At 38.0% G+C, this 24,035-nt stretch overlaps 1 protein-coding gene across 1 annotated transcript in view; it reads left to right on the top strand.

The window, feature by feature from the left end:
- The first annotated feature begins 1,376 nt into the window (after nucleotides 1-1,376).
- dpp6a (dipeptidyl-peptidase 6a) overlaps nucleotides 1,377-24,035 on the top strand; it is a 145,900-nt gene continuing 123,241 nt past the window's right edge. Inside the window, exon 1 of the mRNA XM_087789270.1 lies at nucleotides 1,377-1,744. Within this exon, the coding sequence (XP_087645396.1) occupies nucleotides 1,580-1,744 (165 nt within the window). The 5' untranslated portion in view covers nucleotides 1,377-1,579. The remainder of the gene's footprint in view (nucleotides 1,745-24,035) is intronic.

Below are 24,035 nucleotides of genomic sequence, written 5' to 3'. Positions count from 1 at the left end.
TAAGATACAAAGGAAGTTAATTCCTCCCTAGCAACTACACCATTCTGTTTAAAAGTAAAAAATATATATTTTTAACAAATTGAACTAACAGTGCATCGATAATGTGCCTTGTGCGGGAAGGTTAGGCTAAATAGACACAATCTAGCGACCAAACCGAGCAAATAGATCATATGAATGTGTGAGTGAACTTGTCTGCTTGAGACCCTGGCTCCAACACTGACAGGGTTGGCTGTACTCCAGTCTTCCTCATAGCTTCTGTTTACTAACAGGTATGACATGTTTCAAAACAGCTGATCGGGCCGGGGATCAGCCATAAAAAATATGCAGGTGTGAAGGAAACACCATCAACATGGCGAGGAATGAACACAATCTATGTGACGTTTCATTAGAACAGGAAAATAGTGCAGAGACCGCCATCTAGTGGATTCTGAAAATAATGACACTGCTTCACGACATCCGTTTCAATATGACCTGAAAAAGAAAAATTAATCTCTATGTTAGATGCAGTTATGGGGCCTGTTTAAAAAATCATGTGTTGAGAGTCGTCATGGACCTTAATGAGGAACTCAGATGCCATAACACCATGTGTGTCAATTTATTTACCTCACACAAGCTGTGGCAGGAGCTTCTACAGAGGAAACTGACCACGGTGGGGAACATTTGTATGTGTATGCTTCACAAACAAGTCTTTCATTATTCAACCCTGAGACGATAACGGATTGTGTTTTTACAAAAATTATGAGTGAACAACATGGACCAGATGACGACCTCCTACAACTGCTTAAGGAGGAACCTGTTCTTTATTAAAAACAGAAAAGTAGCATGTAATTTCCTAACTATAAATAAACAAAAGTGAAAAGAAAATGTTAACCAAATATGATGTTCATATTATGTGTGTTGAAGAAGGAGCCAATGAGTACTTTAGCGTTGCGTTTAAAACACAAAAATGCAGCAGAAAAAACATACAATTTTCATAAAATATGGAACTTTCAAGAGTTGGGGAATCTGTCCATGCTGTAGGTGTAAGTGATCAAAAATGTACATTAATATTGACAACACACATTTCACCACCATCTTGGCAACCACTGGAAAAAGTACAATGTAAGTAAGTAAGTAATTTTTATTTCTATAGTGCTTTTCCAGACCAGGGTCACAAAGCGCTTAAACAATCAAAACAATATTCAATAAAGTATATACTTAAAATATGTGGTTTTAATTGAAAGTTAAAAAATTGATTAATGAATTTTAAAATATTAAATTTTCATACTGCTGATGGAGGCACCACCGTCCTCCACTTGGGGTCGCTGTTGCTCTTCCGGAGGTACACTCGCTGACCGAAGAAGACGCCACAACAAACTCTTGGAAACACTTGATCTACGAAGTCAAGACAAGTTTCCACCGCAGACATTTGCTTCCTCCGAGGACATGTGCGTGTCAGCGGGACGTTAAAGTGCAGAAGACGCGGACACGCGCACACAGGACGTGCTGCTTCACTCACGTCTCCTCAACTCGGGGGGAAAATGCGTCATTTTTGCCGACGAGGAAACTAAACGCTGTGACTCTCGAGCGATTCTTTCCAATGGCGTCCCTGCATCAGAGATTCTCCGGGCACATCAACACCAACACATCCTTCCCGAACCCTCCGGAGGCGAGTCATCTTCTGGGGACACGCGCGGACTCGGAGCAGCTGGCGGACGAGCCAGATGTTCGGCTGCAGCAGCGCCTGCTCTCCGACGAGGAAGAAGTAAGATCTCACCTTCGCTTGTCCTCTGACGTCATCGTCTGGTTCCCAAGGAGGCGAGAGCGAGGAGAGAGATGATGGTGATGATGATGGTGTCTGAGAAAGTTGATCAACTTGTGTCGATAAATCAGATGTCTGTTCGACATTTACACAACACCACAGTTACCTCCAACAAAACAGAGTTGAGATTTATTTTCTCAAACTGTCTCTAAAAGAGAGTCAGGACTAAGATAAGCAAAGGAAAAATGATTATTTCAATCCCAGCTCCGGACGAGTTTGGGACGTTGTGTCCCTGAGCAAGACATTTTACCCCGATTTCTCCTGATGGCTTGCGCGTTGCGTCGCAGCCTACTCCCATCAGTGTGTGATTATGTGTGTGAATGCGTCACTGTTAGAGCACTTTGTGACCCTGGTCTAGAAGGTGCTTTACAAATAGCCATTCTTCTTCTACTTCTTCTATTTAAATAATATGAATTACAGAAATATGGAAGATTTAAATATATATTTTTTTATAAGGATTCATAAGTGATTGGACTAAAACCAGAAATGTAACATAATAAACACAGTTGAAATCAACCTTTAAATTGTGGTCAACAGGTCAGAATGACAAGATGCTTTTAGCTACAACAAACGATCGAAGTCAGGAAACCAACAGCGCCACTGTTAACCCTGGTAGAAATTTAATTTTAAAGTTAGATTCCTGAATTGGCTCTGATTCAATTTCCCTCTTTCTCGCAATAATTGTCTGTTCAACTATTTTAACATCATTAATTATAGTACACAATATTGTTTCTATTCATTTTTCCGTTGCTTTTAATATTTAACATTAATATTGGAAAATATTGATATTGTATTAGCTCCGGCGTGAATACATTCTCGGATAATCTTATTTAGTAGAGGTTGACAAAGCTTTCTTATGAATTTACATTTTAAAATCTGTCTGATTATATCAAGATCATTATAATTTAAGTAAAAGTTTGGTTTCCACAGTGTACCGGTATTTTAAGACTTGTGTGAGTGTGTGCATTGATGTATACAATAGAAGGCTTAGATTATTCACATGTTCACTTGTATATTCATCATCTAAATGCGAGTATGGCATATATATAAATGCGAGTATGGCATATATAACTACAAATACCACGAATACATTCACACATAATACTTCCTTGAAAAAATGTACTAAATCTTCCTCCCAACTATTCTCCCGCCTACAGGTTTGTTTACTGCTAAGGATTTATTTATGGAGGGATTTCCAAACCAATAAACTGGGTCACCTTGGTTTTGACAGGTGGGATTATAATCCTCGTGTAAAACCAGATACCAAAACTGTCCTAGGTGCTGAATAGCGTCGGACGTCGCTGTCCATGGTGCTGAAACTAAATCTCTCTAAAGCTGCTTACTGTCTCCATTTCTTTGTTTTATCGTTCAGCTGATGAAATGCTGGATCATTTTTGCGTAACATTACATGTACATGGATACATGGCAGACATTTTTATATTTTTCACTGCAATGTCAAAGTTGGTTTCTCACTTTAATGAATGTGTGTGATACAATTATATTTGAGAAAGCAAGCTCATCAACCTCATAATCCTGTCCAGGCTGAGATAAGGTGTGTGTAATTGAACTAAATATACTTCTCTGATCAGGGAAGCGCAACATCGAGCACATTCATGGTCATATTTAGAGGTTACCTAGGCAACATTAGTGTTTCTGACTGTTCTACCAGGCTTCATTAATTGTGGATATTTATGTTTTTCACAGGTAGGTTGTTTTTTGGAAAAAAGGTCATTTGATTTTCACATTAAGAGAACATGAGTCTGGTTCACCGACACCGATTTAGTGTTCGTCGGTGCAGTCCGATTGGCAATAATTGGTTGTGCAGTGAGAGTGTCTTTGCAACACTGTGACTCCAGGTTCTCTTAAAGTCAATCCAGGCTTCAGCAGTAGTCCTGCTGTGTGCTTCTAATGAGGGAGTCTGCTGGAGGTGACATTTGTACCACACTGCGAGGATGAGTTTTCTGTCCCTGTGGGATAAAAATGTGATCTACCCGCTGGGGCTTCCCACTGAACCCACTGTGCTCTCATAATCTACCACTTTGAGACTTCATCCACATGCTTATCCTCCGAGCCAACCACGGCCACCGCACAAGAAAATCTCTATGAAAGAGTGTGTAAAACAGAATAGTTGATTATTGAAGGTGTAGCAGCACACAGCTTTGCTTCATGGTGACATTTTGTTTCCCGTTAAATTTCATATATCATAGATTTGTATCCCCAGACTCGCACCAAATTCCCTTTTCTGTTTGTATTGATGTGCGACGACACATTGGGCACTGCCGGGTACTCAGAATAAACACTCCTGATTTATAACACAACTGGAGTCGTAACCATACACAATGAGAAACCACCCACACAAAGAGCAATTTCAACAATGCACAACTGTTTGTTTTTGGACTTGTTTTCTACCTACACACTTAAGCTTCTGTTTCTGATGTTGGCAGACTTAGTTGATCCCCCTTATAGTCCTCCCACTTCCTGAAAGTTTCAGTACATCGTCCTTCCACTCCTTTGTAGGGTCCTTCATTTAGCTCCACTGATCAGATACTGTCCCACCAAAGAGTGTAATAGAGGGTAAAAAGTTTGACTTCTCTCTAAAGATGTGGTCAGAAGAGTAAACATCAATTCATTTTTGCCTGAAACCAGCAACAGTACATTGTAATAAGGCTCAGGAGGAACCTGAAGGAGAGATATTTGCATTTACAATCACACTGTCTACAGAGTTTGTTTTGCCTCGAGACTACTGTTGTAGAGCTTAACATCTAGTGACATCTAGTGGTGTGCTTGCGGTACACCATCGAGTGTCCCTCATCCCTTTACCCTTCAGCTCTGTTTTGATTGGAAAAGTTGAACTCACTCCAAATAAAGTAGTTCGCTCAAGCACTTTTCCTGTGCTAGACCAGATTATTAATCATATTCCTTTCACATCGCAGCTCTTGGAGGATAGAGCCATTACTTCACCATTTATCCACCGACACGCACAGCTGTCAGGAGCACAACGAATTTCAGTCACAAACACAGAGAGTGAAGGATTCGTCTTGTTTTTGGTTTCGACATTAATCCCCCTTAAACAGCGCTCCTCCATCATTTCCTGATTGCTGTCATGTTCTAAATCTACCCAGACATGGCCTTTTACTCTCTGTCTTCGTTTCACTAATTTCTCCTTCAACAACAAATCCTAAACTGTCTGTCATTGATCAAACATAATGCTCGTGTGTGCTCCTGCGTTGAACTATGATGCCAGCAGGGGAGGAATAGCTTATGATTAATTCATAACCAGGATCCGATTGTGGAGGAGGAGAAAGGAAATCATTCCCTTTGCTGAAAATACTGGACTCATCACAGGCACATATAGACTGATGATCACAGGCCCATATAGACTGATGTTCACAGACACATATAGACTGATGATCGCAGTCACATATAGACTGATGATCGCAGGAACATATAGACTGATGATTGCAGGCATATATAGACTGATGATCGCAGGCACATATAGACTGATGTTCACAGACACATATAGACTGATGATCGCAGTCACATATAGACTGATGATCGCAGGCACATATAGACTGATGATTGTAGGCACATATAGACTGATGTTCACAGACACATATAGACTGATGATCGCAGGCACATATAGACTGATAATCACAGGCACATATAGACTGATGTTCACAGACACATATAGACTGATGATCGCAGTCACATATAGACTGATGATCACAGGCACATATAGACTGATGATCACAGGCACATAAATATAGACTGATGATCACAGGCACATATAGACTGATGATCATAGGCAGATATAGACTGATGATTACAAGCAGATATAGACTGATGATCACAGGCAGATATAGACTGATAATCACGGGCACATATAGACTGATGATCACAGGCACATATAGATGGATGATCAGAGGAACATATAGATTGATGATCAGAGGCACATATAGATGAATGATCACAGGCACATATAGACTGATGATCACAGGCACATATACATAGATGATCACAGGCAAATATAGACTGATGATCACAGGCACATATAGATTGATGATCACAGGCACATATAGACTGATGATCGCAGGCACATATAGACTGATGATCACAGGCACATATAGACTGATGATCACAGGCACATATAGACTTATGATCACAGGCATAAATAGACTGATGATCACAGGCACATATAGATTGATGATCAAAGGCACATATAGATGGATGATCACAGGCACATATGACCACTTGCACCTATAGACTAGTGATGAGTTGTTGATACATCATGAAGCAGCTGATCCTGTATCATGTATGAAACAGTTTGAAAGGCCAATAGATGGTACCTTTAGTGAAACTGATGTCATGTTTCATTGAATTAGTAGATCATAGCCAGTGAGTGAGTTCATGAAATTATGTTAACTTCAGTCAAAGCACAGAAGAAAGTGTTGGGATGGTTAAATGGACAGAGGCTGATACCTACTATGGCATTCAAAAACGAAAACCATAAATACATATTCAATGAATCATTAAGAACTTAAAAATAAATCTAACCTGCAAATTGTTTATTCCTCTATGAAAAAAAAAAAAAATCAAGTTTTTATTTCTAGAATAGTATTTTGGAAACAATTATTGCACTAATGCTGTTAAGACACTAGCAGGAGCTGAAGTACTTGTTACCCCCACTAGAGGCTCTCCTGTTCCTAATTTAGACCTTTGCTGGGTGTGTGCAGTCTGCAGGCCTGTGTAAAAAGTCAGGTTCACCAATTAAATGTGGATGAGTGATGATGAAACTGAGAATCAGAGAGTATAAGAGCGAGGCAGATGTCAGAAAGACGGAGTGAACAAACGAAACAAAGATAGTCGTAATGTTGAGAGCAGTAATGAGAGGAGTGCGGCACCAATGTGACTCAGAAGGGATAGGGACTGTGATGATACTGTATATTGTCTTTTAACTGCTTTTCTCAGTGGCTTCAGGATGTTGTATTTCTACGTCGAGTGTCTTTAGGGTGTACTTAAAAGAATTGTCAATGACAGTGATATACAGGTGGTGTAGGTTTAGTTTCATCATGGCTATAGAATTGTTTAAAAATAGGTCTGTACTTCTTTTCCAATATAATTTCCTCCTCAGAATAATAAAGTGATTCAATATAACTTTGAGATTTTGACTACACTTTTTCGTGTGGTAGAAAGTTACTCATAACTCCTTCTTTTTAAGTTTAATTGGTGGATAACAGGTTTTAAAAATCCCTCTATGGCTGCAGGATGTGATCTGTCTGATCTTTATCAGCTCCCATTCCCATTCAGTGAATCATGGAAACATCAGAGGTGTGAAACTCAATATAATAAATATTTATTGGACTATTGAAAAAGTCATCAGTTTAAAAGGAATACTAAATCTGTCCCCTAAACATCTGGGGCCACATTTAGCATAATTATTTCTGTAGTTGACTGAAATCTTAGACCACTTCATAGTTCAAAAGTATCAGCTTACAGAATTGCTTCAGTCACACCAATGGTTCAGAAGGGTTCTACTGAAAAGCCAGAAAACACAGAAATACAGAGTTGGCTGCCAGCCATAGAACATATTATGCTCGTCATTCCTTCAATCATTTTCTGCCAGTCGCACTAACCACAGCACCGCTAATGCAATGTGACATTTTTGTAAGTACTATGGATCTAATCTTTTTACTTTTTTACATTTGACACGATCCCTCCTTAGACCCAGAAAGTAGCACTCCCTACTTCTTTGTTTTGCATGTCCAGGTGAATCTAGTGTTTGTTTTGCAGTTAGAACTGAGGGCCAACTCTTAGGTGATGCTTGCACAAATAAGCTAAAGATAGGTTGAGTTGTGGTAATTTAAAATGTGCCTTTGTCAAATCATGTTGGTGCTGACACCTTAGCAAATACATGGTAAAAGCATTTATTGCAGTCTTCTTAGACAGTAGATCATTTATCAAGGTAGTTGCAATTTTGACGCCCAGAAGCAAAAGCGCTAAGAAAGGGAAGAATGTATGTGTGAAGTGAGATTGAGCTCCACTGAGTATTCCCCTTGTTCCACCGTCTCCATCCATCAAGACTATGGTCCGACTTTTTTTGTTCGCGTCCTGACTTGCAACAGCTGCTCGAAGATGAAGGAGACAAGACGATGATAACATTTGATGCACACGCTGGAAAACCCGATAAGCGTGGAACATTTATATGATAGATGTCGAAATTTTCTTGAACATTAATGGTGTTCGCTGCTGTCGCGGACCTCATAAATAAAGTGATCAGGATTCAACTCCATGAGCTGCTGAGAGTTTCCGAGAAACTAATGACTGATGACAGAAGAAACAGCACTTCATCCTGAGCTGTGGTGGTTATTCTCAGACACAAACTTTCTTCTAGGCGTGGGGCAGAAATAATGGAAACTGGCCTGCTTGAAGAGCCAAATCTCAGGGGAGCCTCTGACATCTTCTCTGTTATGTCACAGTAAACTCAGGTCAAGAACTGGAAGCGTCTCAGTTTTGATTGCCAGGTTGCTGTGAACATGACAGCTCAACATTCATCTGAGATGGAGAGCAGCGATGCGTTCGCGCGTTATTAATGTCTTGATGTCTGTGTAAAATAAATGTTCAGATCGTACAGGGCGAGGAAGAATATTGAGAATATTTCAGAGTGCTTATAGACGGATAAGACTTTTTATTTGGTCGAATTTAAAATATCAGAATCAGAACCTTTTATTGCCAGTGTTGTAAACAAAAGATTGTATTTTTGTGGTGTCATCTTGGAAATAGTTACTCAGTACTGATATATTTATTAAACATAAACATGTTTGATTTATCAGTACGTAGATCAATAGTTTAAGAGAGCTAAACCTAAGTCCCCTTTCATTAAATGAAACCCATAGTTTCATTATTTTGTTCTATAATGGACATGCTTCCTTTGTAACATGACACCCATAAAACTGCATTTCTATTTTCACAAATATTACCCATTCAACAATAGTATAGCACTGCTTAATATTTGAGCCAAACCTGTAAAACATGTCTATTTTGTTTTGAACTTGGTATAGTGATAGCCATTTGTTTGTTATCCCTGATGTCTTATGATTGCTGCAAATGATAACAAAACCACATCCCATTTAAATGTACATATATATGTAAATAGAGCTCAAGACGAAAGAAAGTTAAACACATTTTATTCTTATTCTATAGATTTAGTTACTTGAGCTCAACTAGAGTCACATAGTTTGTATTTTTCATGATTGTAAAAGAGCTAAAATACATGTTTGTTTTTTTAAATAGCCAGATTGTAACATTTCACTAATAAATTGATCCTTAAAATATAGATATGGAGAAAAAACTATATTATGTATAATTGCGGGGCGGTCGCCCCACATGACCACTAAAACTGACTAAAACATTAGAGCAGTTAGTGAACAGATATGTTTGATATAATAGAGAGAGACAGTTGTTTCCATTGGGCCCCTTGAATCTGTCTGGATGCTGCAATATCCCATCCTTGAGATGGTTTCAGAGTAAAAGTTCAAAAATTCATTTTCATTTACGGTCCCCAAAGATGATATTGATAAGATAAAACACAGATGACATGATAGCAATATATATGCAAATGTTTTATTATTTTGTCAATGAATGAAAAACATGTTAGACTTTATGCCAAGGTGAAGGGATATATTTAAGTTAATTTTAAGTGGGTTTTTTTATCGCCCCAGATATGGGCGGGAATCGTCCTCTATGACCAAGAAACATAAATGGTAGAAAATAATTTAATGGATGCTTTATCTAAGATTTCATAATAATATAATTATATAATGTAATATAAAATATAAATGTTGTTATTTTTTTTTTGTATGTTCCCTAACCGATCTATAAAAATGAAAGAGTTTCTGGTCCTTTTTACTGTCCAGTTAAAGCATATTCTCACTTTCACTCCTTTATTTCTCTTTCTTGTTTTTTCTTTATCTTTCGGCTCGTAACTCTGACCTGCCGCTGAATGGAAGAAGTGAAGCGAAACATTGCATCCGTGACCTCGCCTCTTGCCCTCGCCACACGTTCACACGCGCCAGTGTTTCTCGTGTCTTACACGCCTCGCCCAAGTGAAACGAGATGTGTTGACACCAAAAAATTCTATTTATATCTTGTTATAGTTGGAGAAGCTGAGCTATTTTTGTGTCTGGTCTAATCGGTAAAATAAATGACAACTCATACAATATATATATATATATATATTGTCTACACTTTATTTTAACCTCATCAGGGATAGGCTCCAGCCCCGCGACCCCCATAAGGGATTAAGCGGCATAGAAAATGAATGGATCAGAAATGGGCTCAAAGTCTTCACCTTTATATTTAGCAATAGACATGTGTCCAATAAACATAGTTTTTAAAAAAGGGTTAAAAAAATAAGACAACTGTTCAAAATGATCCCTCTCACAAAACCTGTAGTTTAAGGCAATATTAGTACCTATTCTATATTCTGTTTATCATTTCCAATAAGTTCAAGTTTTACTTTGTAATTGCTCTTTTTAATAGCATTTTTATTTTCTAATTGTGGTAAGTTCTAAATCATTGGAAAAATTCATGCCAAAAATGTATAAATGGCTTTCCATCGATCATGTATAGCAGGGGATATCCATCAAAATATCTGCGGTTATCATTTTATCATACATGTGAATCTCTATCCAGATTCATGACACATTAATAAAAACATATATGAAAAGAGTGTGACAGATGCAAGCTTTACCCTACGAAGGAATCAGATCAGGTGGTTGAATTTTGTTGGTAAAAACTTAACTTTTTTTTATCATTAAACTCATTTCTGTGCTAGCAGATCACCTTTAAATTTAAACCCCTCATTTTACCTGATTTCGTTATGGTGTCAGTAGTAATTTGATCTGTCTTTATTTTTCTCGAGAAATTATATGAGCCACATGACAGTTTTGTTTAAATGACTTGAACTGAAAATGTAGCAGCATGATTAGACTGATCCTAATCTTCTCGGACAGAACACTTGACTTGAATTGAAATACACTTCCCAGCTTTTTGTTTGTCTGCTGTCGTGTCTGATAAATGTTGATCAAGACTATTGTAAATCAGAAAATATCATCTTTTACTTGGTGTTACTAGTTTCTTTGATCAGTGTCTTCTGAAATTGGCGGCTGAAACAGGGGCTTTCATCAGTCCTCGTTCTTTAAAGCAGTTTAAAGTAGCAATATTTAATAAAATGTCCTTGTGCAGAGAGAAGCTTAAAAGAAAAGTTCACCCAAAATTCAAATTTTACTCATTTTCTACTAGCCCTAATCTCGACTAAGGGTTGGGATTATCCACAAACTCCCAGTGTCTACTGTCTACCCCTGGAGCTTGAGCGTGATTGTTTCCTGTCTGTTACATGTTAGTCTTTAAGCTTCTGCTAAACAAGCTTAAAATAAAGGCTAGTTTATTTTCATCCAAACAATCTTTTTGGCCAAAGAAAAAGAGATCCGGTTGTGACCATCATGTGGACATACATTTTTGCCTATACTGTAACTCTAAAAAGACCCAGATTACAACCAGTTGACGTGTTTGAGTAGAACATAAGTGACATTTTAATTGTGGGTGAAAAATTCCTTAAACATACGTGTCATTTTTTTCACTGACAAATGTGGTAAAGCCTCAGCGATTAAGGCAAAACCCCCCCCGTGTGTGAAGAATTACTCCGATATACAAAGTGAAGGGAATGAAAAGAAAGAATATTGCCTTTTGTGTTGTAGCAGTTCATGAAATTGAAAAAAAAAGGAACTGATTATATGGCTGGTGCTACAGTCGGAGGTGTCATGATCGGAATGAAGGGGAAGCCAAGTGTGAGTGGAAAGTCTTACGCACAGGAGCAGTACGATTAATAAATTACTGTATACAAATCAATAAATGATTTAATGTAAAGAAATTCAAAACACAGTAAAAACAAGTCCACAATCTCACAAACAATAGATATTCCAGTATCTCACAAAATGTTCAAAAGTCCAAAGACGAAAACCTACTGAACCAGGGAATAAAACAAACAAACCCCTTGAAAACCGAAAAGAAAACACTAGGGCAGGAACACATACTTACCACCTATATGAAATTATTTGGTCCATCATCTCTCACACTGGTCTGGAAGCTGAGGGTATATAAAAGGCAGGAGAGCTTTAGTCGTGTGCCATTAGTCAGGTTCATGTGGGGAGAACGAAAACGTGACCATACAGAATAAAACCAGAATAAAGGGAGGCATGAGATGAGTTTATTTATTGTGTAGTGTGCTGTGTTGGGAGAAGCTGATTGGATTAGCAATACAATTTACCAATAGACCGATGTAAACATAAGGTTCGCCGAATTAGTTGGTTTGCTAAACTGTTTTTATTAGATCAGCCAGTTTCGAATTTTTGCACTAGGTAGATTGACATTTGGACCTGCTCATTTTAGCTTATATGTTGTCCAATTTGATGCCCTGTCCTAGTAAACTCATTTGTAATTGCTCAATAAAAAAGTAACTACTTCTTGAGAGTATTAATTATTACAACTATCTCAAATAGATCTTTTTCACACAAAATATATTAGTTTAAAAATACCGTATATCTATATTTGCCAGTTTGTTTTAAATTGTGGCATGAGTGTTTTTTTAATCATACTTTTTGAATCATTTAGGGGTTAAAAATATGTTTACCTTTGTATGCTCTCTGGGTCAAGGTGACCCAGTGGTCAGTATAAAAAATGTGTTGTAGGTTGTCCCATGCGTTGTCTCCACTTGACCCGGCATATGTACAGTAATTCTTGAAGCCAGGAAGGTCGCTGGAGATTAGGCCGCACACATTTATATTTTAAGCTCATCACGCTGCTGGTGTGTTTCTCGCTATATCTGTTTTTTGCCCTTCAGGGGCACCATAGTTCACCGCTAGCCACTCTCGGGGCTGCAGGGTTGTTAAGAAGTGTCTTTCACCTGCAGAACTTTTGATCATTGAATCCTACCTAGAGCTGGATTTGCGCTTGCGTCAGCTGGTCTTACAGCACAACAGCATGACTTGCTAAGAAACGCAATGCAACACTTACAAAGGGACACAAACTGCTCCTGGGATGTTAGTTTCAAACCGCAACACAAGCTCCAGCCTGCAGCTGTGAATTGACAGAGGGAAAAAGGAACTCTTCTCAGATACAGGGATTTCACCTGCACACTGCTCACACGTGTAACTGCTCTAGAATGGACAAGTGAAGTCCAGCTGATTCGTGTCTCTCCTGTACCTGTCCCAGTGAATTTCTCTTCCCAATGGCCCAAGCATTCACTAACCACTGCTTAAAATTGCTGCAGTTTTGTCCACATGTGTCACTTCCTGAAGGTCTTCTATTTATTCCGTGCACATCTGCCGCTCTCTGATGATCTCCTTCCTCAATTGGGTCTCCCTCCTTTTCTCTCCTTCTTTCTCATCCACCGTCTTTATTTCTCTTCCCTCCTTCATGACAAAGCAACAGTGTGCAGTCGCCCCAGCCTTCCCTCTCTGCAGTATTTTTTTTTTTTCTTTCTTTTTCATTCCATCAGATCCATTAGTAATCCATTTCAAGGGCCCACAGTCACATTGCAGCCTCAGAGAGCAGCATCCGGGTTCTGCTGTCACTGTTTGTCAGCAGTGCACTGACCGGGACGGCCTTGGAAGCTGCTGGTATTACACCTGCAGCACTTTAATGTCCAGTGTGCATTGAAGATATACTTATTTTGGTGTATGAAAAAAGGACTATAATTTGTGGAAGACTTAGATTTGGTTGCCCCTTAAATTCTCTTAAGATGAATCAGATTTTCATAGCAAGGTTGGTTGCCATCATTTGTGGTTTAATAAAATAAATCTAACTATTGACTAACTAAGTCATTGAAGTTTCCAGAAGATTCAACCACAAATTTAGACTGTAGCCTTTAGCTCTTTTATAAACAACCAGACACAGATAATTCAGGAAATTGTGCTTCTCTGACATCATATGTAAAAATGATAAATAGATTCTTTAACCCAGAAACAAATGTGTTTGTGGTATCCCTTGTGTTGTCTCTGCGTCAAGGTCACCCAGAGGCTGGAAAACAAATGTGTTTGTGGTATCCCTTTGTGACGATGCGGAGACAGAGGCCTCAGTTGATAGCTCGATGAACTTGGCTGACAACAAACTAGTCAAGGTGCGCTTGATGGAGTCTACTTACTCTTTCAAGAAGACGTTTTTATTTGTTCAGGCTTTTCCTTGATTTTCTGGAACTCCTGTTGTGTTATCAGTTTTATCTTGATCTTTAAAGTATATACTTTATTGAATATTGTTTTGATTGTTTAAGCGCTTCGTGACCCTGGTCTGGAAAAGCGCTATATAAATAAAAATTACTTACTTACTTACTTTACCCTTAGATAACACAAGGGTTAAATAAACTCTCTAGGCAAGCACAATAGTTTGGAAATGAATACGGGAAGTTGCGTGTAGAAGCAAATGAAATGATTCAAATTCCAGATGGGCAGCATACAAGGTAAACAAATAAACTAAGAACAACGATAATAACTGAGTGGTCTCCAAATGGATAATACAATTGATTTATTTTCAGAGTACTATCTTTTTTAAATGACCAATGAATGAAAATGAAAAGAAAATATATGGCTGCTAAGGAAAAAGTCTTGTTGCCTAACTTCTCTAATATATATATATATATATATATATAAAACGTCTATATAACGTATATATAGTTTCATTTTATTGTCATTTTCATGAGGTCTGATTTGGAGCTCAGTTATTTGGGAGACAAACTGCCATCAAACTCTCAGGATCAGAACATATATATTCATGTATCGTAATAGTTAATGGACATATTAGGAAGTTACAATCTTTCCATAATCAATGCATGACCATTATCACTTCATCTCTACATCTCTAAGTCCTTCTGCGGCGGCAGATGAAATATTTTCCATAAAAGATCAGTTGAATTCTTAGTGATGCCAGTTTAAACCGCTGTCTAAACTTGTTTGTGGAAAAGCCCAGAGAAGTGTGGCTTTGTCAATGGGTATTGTTCCTACAACTCTGACACTTATCTTTTGTTTAATATTCATCATGTTATTTATTCATAGTATATTGCTGCGTAGGATTGTCATGATATATTACATTGTTGTCTCTCAGGTTTTATTGCTCTGCATGTATAATAAACCCCCCAAAATGAATAATGTAGATCTTTTAAGAACACATTTAGCACATCAAAATGCAGCTTAGATTGAACAGTCTCCAGACTACGCTATTTAAAATGTTTTGTTCACAGATAAATGCCAAAGAACATGTTTCTTTCTTCTACGTCTTTGTATTGCTGACAGATTGATTAAAAGAGAAAACGCTCTATTTGTAAAACAGTTATTTGCCAGAATCGTGATCGAAGTGGGTTTTTATTGTAATGGAGAGAAGGCCTCGGGTTATGAAAGTCCTTAATCAAATATTCAATGCTTAAATTGCAGCACAGTGACTCAGAGTCGGCTGCTGACGCTTTAATGATAAAAAATATTGTTCAGCGTGTGGGCTGATGATTCAACCTAGAAGGCTGTTGAATTCGAGCACTGGGTTTGAATATTTACTGTCCCCATGTGGCTAAATGTCTTGCACTCACGCTCACACTTACACACCATTTCTGTCTCCTCGCTGAAGTGCAGGTGCAGCGCTGATGCTGGCGTCCTGCTGAAATGCTGCCCCCTGAGCTCATTAAAACCCGTCAAGAGCCTCCTCGCTGGTGCATGAAAGGCAATTTGAGGACGGCTGCCGAGAAAATCAAAAGAGGATTTGTCATATTTTATTGACTCCGGTGTTGCCTGAGATGCCACTGACAAGGATTACAGTGTTTTTATTGGATCATTCTGTCAATCACCTGCCTGGTATTAGACAGGCATCATCTCACTCTTGAATGTTTTTCTTGTTTGGTAATCCAATGCAAAAAGTCAACGCTTGCGTATGTAGATGCATATTTGTGTGCTTCTACAAGTACAAGTCAGTCAAAGGTTATAGTTGTGGGGGTTCATACTGACCAGCTGTGACAGCATCAGTTATTTTACCACCTCTGTAAGAAAAGGTTTGCCTCAAATTTGACCAATTATTTTAAAGTAACTAATTAATATTTATTATTCAACTAGATTTGGAGTATGTTTCCCACTCTTCTATGCAGAGCCTCTTCAATGGATTTGAATGTACAGTATACTGGTTTTATTAATAATAATAATTATTATTAATTAATAATAATAAAACTGTACAGTATATTGGTTTTATTAATAATAATAATTATTATTAATTAATAATAATAAAACCAATATACTGTACATTCAAATCCATACTATTCCGCTGTTGAGGTAATAATGGAATGGTTACAATTTTCTACATTCCTACTTCCTTTATGTTCAGATGTGGGCTTTTCGTATTTTGTTTTTTTTTCAATTGATAATTCTAATGTTCCACTTCCAAAAGTTTGTTTTATTTTTCTAGATAGGATAAACTCTTTGACATATTCAGATGAAGTTATGACACTCAGTCCTTTTCTTAGATAAAACTAAAATCCATCTTGTTGCTACTTCTTTTTCCGCATACAACCCAGTTTGTTTTCATCGTGTCAAAACAGACCACAAGTACAGGAGCGTCCCACCACAGCATATGTCATTCTGCTCGCAGGGAGGTCGTTCACCTCGACCCAGATACAACACAAGGGTTAAGAACATCATTTTAACCCATTTGTTTTTGTGATTTAATGAACATTAAGTAGTTGACCGAGCTGCTTACATATTAGAGAAGCCTTTCATACCCCAGATGTTGTGCCAAAATTATTATAAGAAACTGCTCTATGTGTTTGACCCACCCAATTATTTAGGTTCTAAGAAAACCCTTTAACTTATTGTTTCCCTGTGCTAACCCCCTCAGCATCCATATAATCAAACCCCACTTGCTAATTATCTTAATTCTCTCTGATCATGTTGTTCTCCTGATGCAATTAGACGTCCTGCAATTAAAATAGACTGTGTTTATGAGGACTCTTGCGGCTCTGAAACTAAATGCTATTCTTGGCTGGCACTGTCTCAGGCCTCCATTAGGTGGTAATGTGCAGGAGATTTAGAAGCCGGAGATTGTTTTCTGTTTGTATACACTTGCTGGGAAATACAATTTAATGGCTCTGGGTGTGTCTCCGGACTAATGAAAGGAAAAAGGCTGGTGAGGTCAAAGCGGTTCTTTGTTTGCCGGCAGAGCAACTCGCAGCTGCTGCAGCACCGAGCGTAGACGCCACAGATTCTTTTTCAAAATGATGTTTGACCATCCGCTAGGGTCGCCCCTGGGCATGCACAGGAAACCCTCCAGGGTAGAGACGGCTAAAAGATTGTTGAAGGTGAGTAGAAATGAGCTTTTGTCTAGTTTTGAGCGATTGAAGGCTGGGGACGAGAAACCTTACCTACACTAGAGAGACGTTTTGTATTCAGGGTGAGGAGCATGCTGCCATTTGAAAGACTGAAATGTTTTCTTGAACGTTCGAAGAAATATTTATTCATTCTGAGCAGCAGCATGGAACTTTGCCAAACCGGAGGCTAGATATTACAGACAATCATTTCTGTATCAGCGTTGCCTTAAGACCATGACTCAAAATATCAGCTACTAAAACACAATTGACAACATGTTGGCTTGAGGTGGGAAAACTTTTTTGCAAAATCTTGATGTGCTCTCTGCCGCAGTAAATAATCGATATACTGACGCCTAATATCAATAACGACACACCGTCAGTACTTCATCTCTCCTGTCCGGTTTGTGACGGCACGTATCCCGTAAATAAGGGTAAAGTATGTGTTTGGCCAGTGAAAAAGACAAGGTGATACTAACAGAAGAAGTAAAGTTGAGAACAAATACAAAAAACTAAAAACAATTCGAACTGCAAGTTTCCAGTCTTTTGGTGGACAAACTTTGTCTTTTATCAGGCAAATGACAGAAGAACACTGGATAAATAATATGCAATAGGTAACTTAACCATTTGCAAAGCCAGTTTGTTCACTATCCCAGTGATTGCTGTCTAAAATGTGCTTCATGTAATTTCCATTTTCTTATTTTGTTAAGTAAGTAAAAGGGTTGTGTAGAAGGATTGGCCAAAGCGACGAGGAGAGATTATCGAGTCAATAGGATGGCTTAGCTTTGAATAAAGACGTCACAGTTCTCAAAAAACATGGATAATCCATTTATCAAGCAACATTGGAGTTATTCAAATCATAGAATCAATTTTAAAGACATTTACAGTGGGTTGTCTCGAGGGGTGTTTCTTACGAGAAGTTACATGATTTCCTGAAAATCAAGAGCAAACTTTTCTTCAAACTGTAGAATGCGTTGTGAATTTGTGAACACTGGCAATATTTTCCCTGAACTCTTGGTTTTACTTTTAACATGTATCCATTTAAGTTAAATAAAATACTGAAATGCACATCTTATGACTCGCCACCTTTCTCCTATAGCATGTTAAAAGCTATTTTTATATAGAATTGATGAACTTCTACCTACTGTAGACTCACTTATGGATTGCCTTTTAAAAACTCCATGAGTGCCAACATTTTCTTCCCTCAAGCTTTGTGGTCTGGAAACTTCAAATTGATCCAAACACCAATATCGAACTCCCTCTCCATATACTGCTGCTCCTTGTAAAATTGAATCATGTATTAAGAGTGGACAGCAGCTAAAGGTCCTTATGAATCCACCATCTGCTAAACTTTTCTTGGAATTGAACTTGACCAAACCAGGAATCCCCTTAATCAAAACCAATGTTGCTATTGTGCTCTTGTTTCTGTTAACTAATTATCCATATAGTACAATTTTGGAAGTGTGTTGGCTTACAGAAAATTAATCTTGTATTAAAACACTTTAATGTGGCCGCCGTCCCATCTCGTCGACTGAGTCCTTACCCGAGTCAGTGAATCACTGTAATGATAGTTGAAATGGGCAACTTCTGCTACTTCCCAAGTGGAATAATAAGCTCTCTACTTAGTTAAAAGTTAACTGCTTTAAAAGGTTCAGCAGAGAGAAGCTGATGAAAGTTGGCATTGGCTAAAATTCCACAGTAGGTGTGTGGATCACCCATAGGAGTCGGTCAATATCACATTCCCCCAAGGACGAGGCTTTTAAAGGGTAAAGATACACTTTCTGCACAAAGTCGTGCTCTGAATACAGACGGTGGTCGCGTCTCAGATAGTTACTTAAAACAAGAGCCTGACCAGCTAACTGTTTACTGAGCCTTGGTGTCGCGTAACAGCCCACGCTCACTTCTCTCTAATTTGGGCTTATCGTGTGCGTGAATGACAATTTGTTACTGTTGACTTTGTTTGAATTGAAGTGTGAGCAAAGCTACGGCTTTGGTAATCATAGCTTTTTTATTGTCCGGCTCAAACCTCCTTCAAGTGTAAATACACTTATATTCCAATTTGATCTGAACAACAAGAAGTCACGTGTGACCATGCAGATCTCCAGGACTCTTGAAACCTGTAATAAACCTGTGAGATGACATTTTAAATGATATCTAACACATAACTCTTGTTGCTAATGTTAGCTCCTCTTGCACAAAAAAAAAGAAAACAATTCCAGTTCAAAGATTTCCCTCAGGTAAGGCTGAAAGTTTTATATATGCCCTTTATCCTTTGACAGTAATTACACAGCCGTTCAGGTTTATGATTGAAAACGCAGTCCGTCCGAAAAGTTTCCACATTAAACCCGAGACGTCTGATGACCAGAGAGATGGAACATCTTGAAAAGACATAATTGTGTTGTTTTTTTTGTTGTTTTGCTTGCTGGCTGCTCTCATGTGGTTTCCAGTTATGACCTTCATCAGGATGTGAGCCAGCTGCTCGGGGAAACACGAGATCGTTGGAATCCATTTGCACGAAGCCATTATACTCCTAAATCGCTCGCATCTGCCTTGCTGGAATAAAGATTCATCAAAAAGAAGATCATCATTTGTACTAGACAGTCACTCTGTTACATTCTCTGTTCGTCCAACACTGAAATTTGGAACTTTCAATGGGATATTGTATCGTTTTTTTAAATATATTTTTGACTGTGATCCTGTTCATCATGGTGGACGCCACCAAGGACCCAATGTCCCCAGTCACATATTTAATTGTTTTCAAAAGACATACTTGGAAAATCTTAAGGATTAATACCTTAATTTAAGTCCTCCTGGTGTGACCTTCTATTTTTATTTTTTTTAAGAGTTTACTTAAAAAGCGAGATTCCTGCCAGTAATTTTATGAACCTCAGTTGTAAAAATTAAATATATTCTTGTCAGGTTATATATTCAAATGTAGTATTGATCTGAAGTTACTTAATAACTACATTTATGCAATTATTCTGTCCTCTAGACTTTTTTTATTTTATTTTTTTTTAATTTTTACTAGACTGAGCTTTTCTTAATTTTTTGTATTAGCCTTTATGTACATTCTACACAATATATGATTTATAATATATAATTCACTAATCCAAATTTCAACTTGTTTCTACTCACCCTCATTTTGATTTAAGGGTTGGGATTATCTCAGAGAAATCTTTTTTTTTTTTTTGTCCCTATGGCGTTTGCATACGGTGCCCACCTATCCTTGACAAAATAGACACACTTCAAAACATCCAAATACATCCATAGTGAAGTAGAATAGCGAGTAGAAGCTTTAAAGGCTGGCCTGTTACATAGAAAGAACAATTAAGGTAAATGCTGCGCCAGCTTCGAGTTGGACAGTAGACATTGGGAGCTCTCACGATACAACAATTTTAAGTCGAGGTTTTATCACAAGAGGGAAATTACAGACAATAATTATGGAGGTATTTGGAGGATTTTTTGGTGTTAGGTTTAGGGTTGTCTTCTTGGAAGAAGAAAAGTGGGCTATGGACCTACATTTCTACCTGTGTATCCCAAAAGACATAGGTTGACATGAGGGTAGAAACTGGGAAATTTTCACAAATCATTCTTAGTTAACTTTATTAGTCATCCCATTCTGGTTAACTTAATCTACTAATCCCACCCGTTCTGGTGCCCACTCTAGTTATGTTGTTTCTACCCGAGACTGTAACCCATCGTAAACCACCACTAGTCTCACTGGACTACAAGATGTTCTTAGGTCTAAACCTTTATCACTGTTACTATGAAACAATGAATCAATGGCGACTCACACAGTTGGAAGAGCCTTTCACACTTCAAACACCACTACTGACGTCTCCTGTGTCTTCCAAAGTCCCCTTCACTTCATCCTTCCAAGTGCGTAAGTCCACCCCGGCTTTCTCATAAAAGATTAAACTGCTGTGATCTCCAGCGCCAGAGTGTGAACTAGTGCATGATTACAGGCTTTCTCTTGCAGCAGGATCTCCCACAGCGTGTTTGTGATTCCGCACTTTCTCTCAATGCACCCCGGCATCAAGGAGGTCGACTTTGTTTCTCCGAGCCGTTCGTCCAATCACAGTCATCTCAGGGTCACACGCTTTTATTTTCCATCCCTGGGAGCGGCTCTTGTTCCTCACGCTCTCCCTGATATGATTTCTAGACAATTTGCTTCACGTGCTTTGGGTCAGATTGAAAGCTGCGGGTGTTTTGGCTCGGGTTTGACTTCCTGGGAAAAGAACATAATAAAGCACAGGCTTTTTTGTTTTGCTCTGAGAAAATAAAATGCTCAATCTTCTCCCTCACTAAGTCAGTGTATGACATGGTTTTCTTCTTCTGCCGCGGCTCTAATTCAATCCTGTCTTTAACAAACAGAAACACCAGCCAATACATGTTTTTCAAAATGTATTTCATTTTTTTTTTGTCAATTGGGGTATTTTTCTGTCATCTTTTTAGTGTAAATATTTTTAAATTTAATTAATTATTCTTCCCTTGTGTGTTGTCTTGGACATCTTTTCTCTTCTTCTTTTTGCTCTACTTCTTTGTGTTCTTCTTCTGAAAGGAAGTGTGTGGAAGGAGACGAACAAAACTATAAAACAAGATCAGTCTTTTAAAACATGTCGCGCTGCACAGGAGACTGATGTTAATAAGCTTAACCTTTTAAAACTATTTTTCTCTCAGGGTCAAGGTGACCCAAGGCCAGTAAACAATTATGTGAAAACACAAGAGTTAAACAACAAAGATGAGGATTTAGTTCCTCTGCAATGTTTTTCTTGTGGTAGAAATCGAAATCTGATCAAAGATTGTCAGTTTTGCCACTGTTCAGCTTTTGTTTGTCAGTTTGGACGATTCTGTCCGTGAGTGCAGGCGTCGGGTGGATCTGACCAGAGTTGGGCTGCGGAAAAGCCTGTGAAAGGTGAATGAGACATGAAGAGTGTCAAGTAATGATTATAAGTGAGTGACAGCAGTAACATATCATCGTCAGAACTAACAAACTTATATTGACTGATCTTGTTTAACAAGATTAACATCCTCCATTTGTAGTTTCTCTTTACACCAGGAAATGCTCATTTCAGCAGCGTTAATGTGTTTAGTTAAAACATTCCATCAGTTTCCGCCTCAAGGTCACAAGAACATCGTGTGGTTGTCGGCTTCTTTCCCTCTACTTCACGTTGCATCGTAAGTTAGCGCTTCAATTAATGTCCCAGTTAGACAAGGTGCTTAAAAACCTCCTGCTCTATTTACCGAGGCCTTCAAGTTCTTTCTGAAAGTGAGACTGTGGCCCACACGAGTCTGCGGCTATTGATTTTTCTCCATCTTTGGCGAGTACACAATGTAAGCTCTTCTTTGCTGTTGTGAGCTCATCCTGCAACCTGCATTAGACGTCAGCTGTCTCGTGAGTAGTTGTGCCATCTATTGGGCGGTTGTAGCCAAGGCATCACATGCAGGATCCATGAATGATTTTTTAAAAGGTTTATGCTGCAACATTTCAGGGCCACATTCCTATCACACAAATTAAAAATAAACAAAAGTAACAAAAAGCTCTAGTGAAAATGGCTAAACGTGTTGGACAAGTTGCAGCACACGAGGATACATAGCGAAATAAATTAAAATAAAATGAAACCCTCCGGGCTGATAACATCTTTGACAGATTTTTTATTGTTTCTGTAATATTTCTACACTAGATAAAGAGCTGTCGAACTGATGATAGATAAAAAATTATTTTTAAAAATCCATCATAGTAGTATGAATAACGATGAGAATATATCATCATTACTCGTAAATGAAGCTTAACATAATCATCAAAATTTCATTTTATATGTATTTAGTTTTTATTTCTAAATGTATATTTTAATGTGTATGAAATGTTAATACTATCCTTAATAATAATAGTCTAAGTTGTGTAAGCTAGAAAGCACAGGTATATTTGTTTTGTAGAGTTTGTAAATTGTATCAAAATAAAATCTGATTCAAGCTAAAATATGGCTTGGACTTACTAGAGAGGATTTATGATGCTCACAAAAACGATTACAACTAATATTTACATCATATCTTATCATCTTTTAATAACATCTTGGCAGACTTCCATTCCATTCCAAAAAAAAACAATTTCAGCCTCTGCTTCAGCGAACGCTCTCAGCCATCACGGTTTATTTTATACTTGCGACACAGTGGAGCAGCAGCTTCTTTATTCAAAATCAAATTAATTTACCGACTTGTGCACTTGGTTGTGACACCGGAGAGGAAACTTAATTTAACAGGACTCAGTAATTGAGTCTCTGAGAGTCTGGTTATGGGGGTTCGGGGGTCTTTGTAGTGTCATTGATGAGATCAGAGAAGCAAAGAGGGAGATCACATTTCATTTACTATTCATGAAGACGCTTTTCCAAATTCAAGCAATGTTTAAATCAGACCAAGCATCATCACACAGTGTAGTCTTATCTGGAACTGACAGTTAAGATCCCGAGGAAACCGAGAGAAACGTGTCGTGGTATACGATTATTTTTGTGTGGCAGGTATGTCTGTCTATTTAGTTTTACAGTGATATCAGTTAATTCTTCGAAAGCGACATTAACCTTTTTATTGGAGACTGTTAGCTACCTCGCAGAGGAAGAAAAGAGTTGAAAACCGTAAAGAAACAACAGAAAGTAAAACCTAACCTCACTGAGCTTTGATTTCCTTTATATCGAAAGGAAATAGAAATGCAACCGATCAAGTTTAACCTTATTTTTAATTATGTTCAAGAGAAATTCATGAACGTATATAAAAGTTTTTGTTACAACCTCTTTGTTTAACATTTAATGACATATTTGTCATTACATTTAATGACAGAACATATGACTGTTGTCT

This window comes from Callionymus lyra, chromosome 4, assembly GCF_982586985.1.
Source record: "Callionymus lyra chromosome 4, fCalLyr1.hap1.1, whole genome shotgun sequence".
In the NCBI taxonomy this organism is placed as follows: domain Eukaryota; kingdom Metazoa; phylum Chordata; class Actinopteri; order Syngnathiformes; family Callionymidae; genus Callionymus; species Callionymus lyra.
Note: the sequence above shows the minus strand (reverse complement) of the source record. Positions and strands in the feature narration are given on the sequence as shown.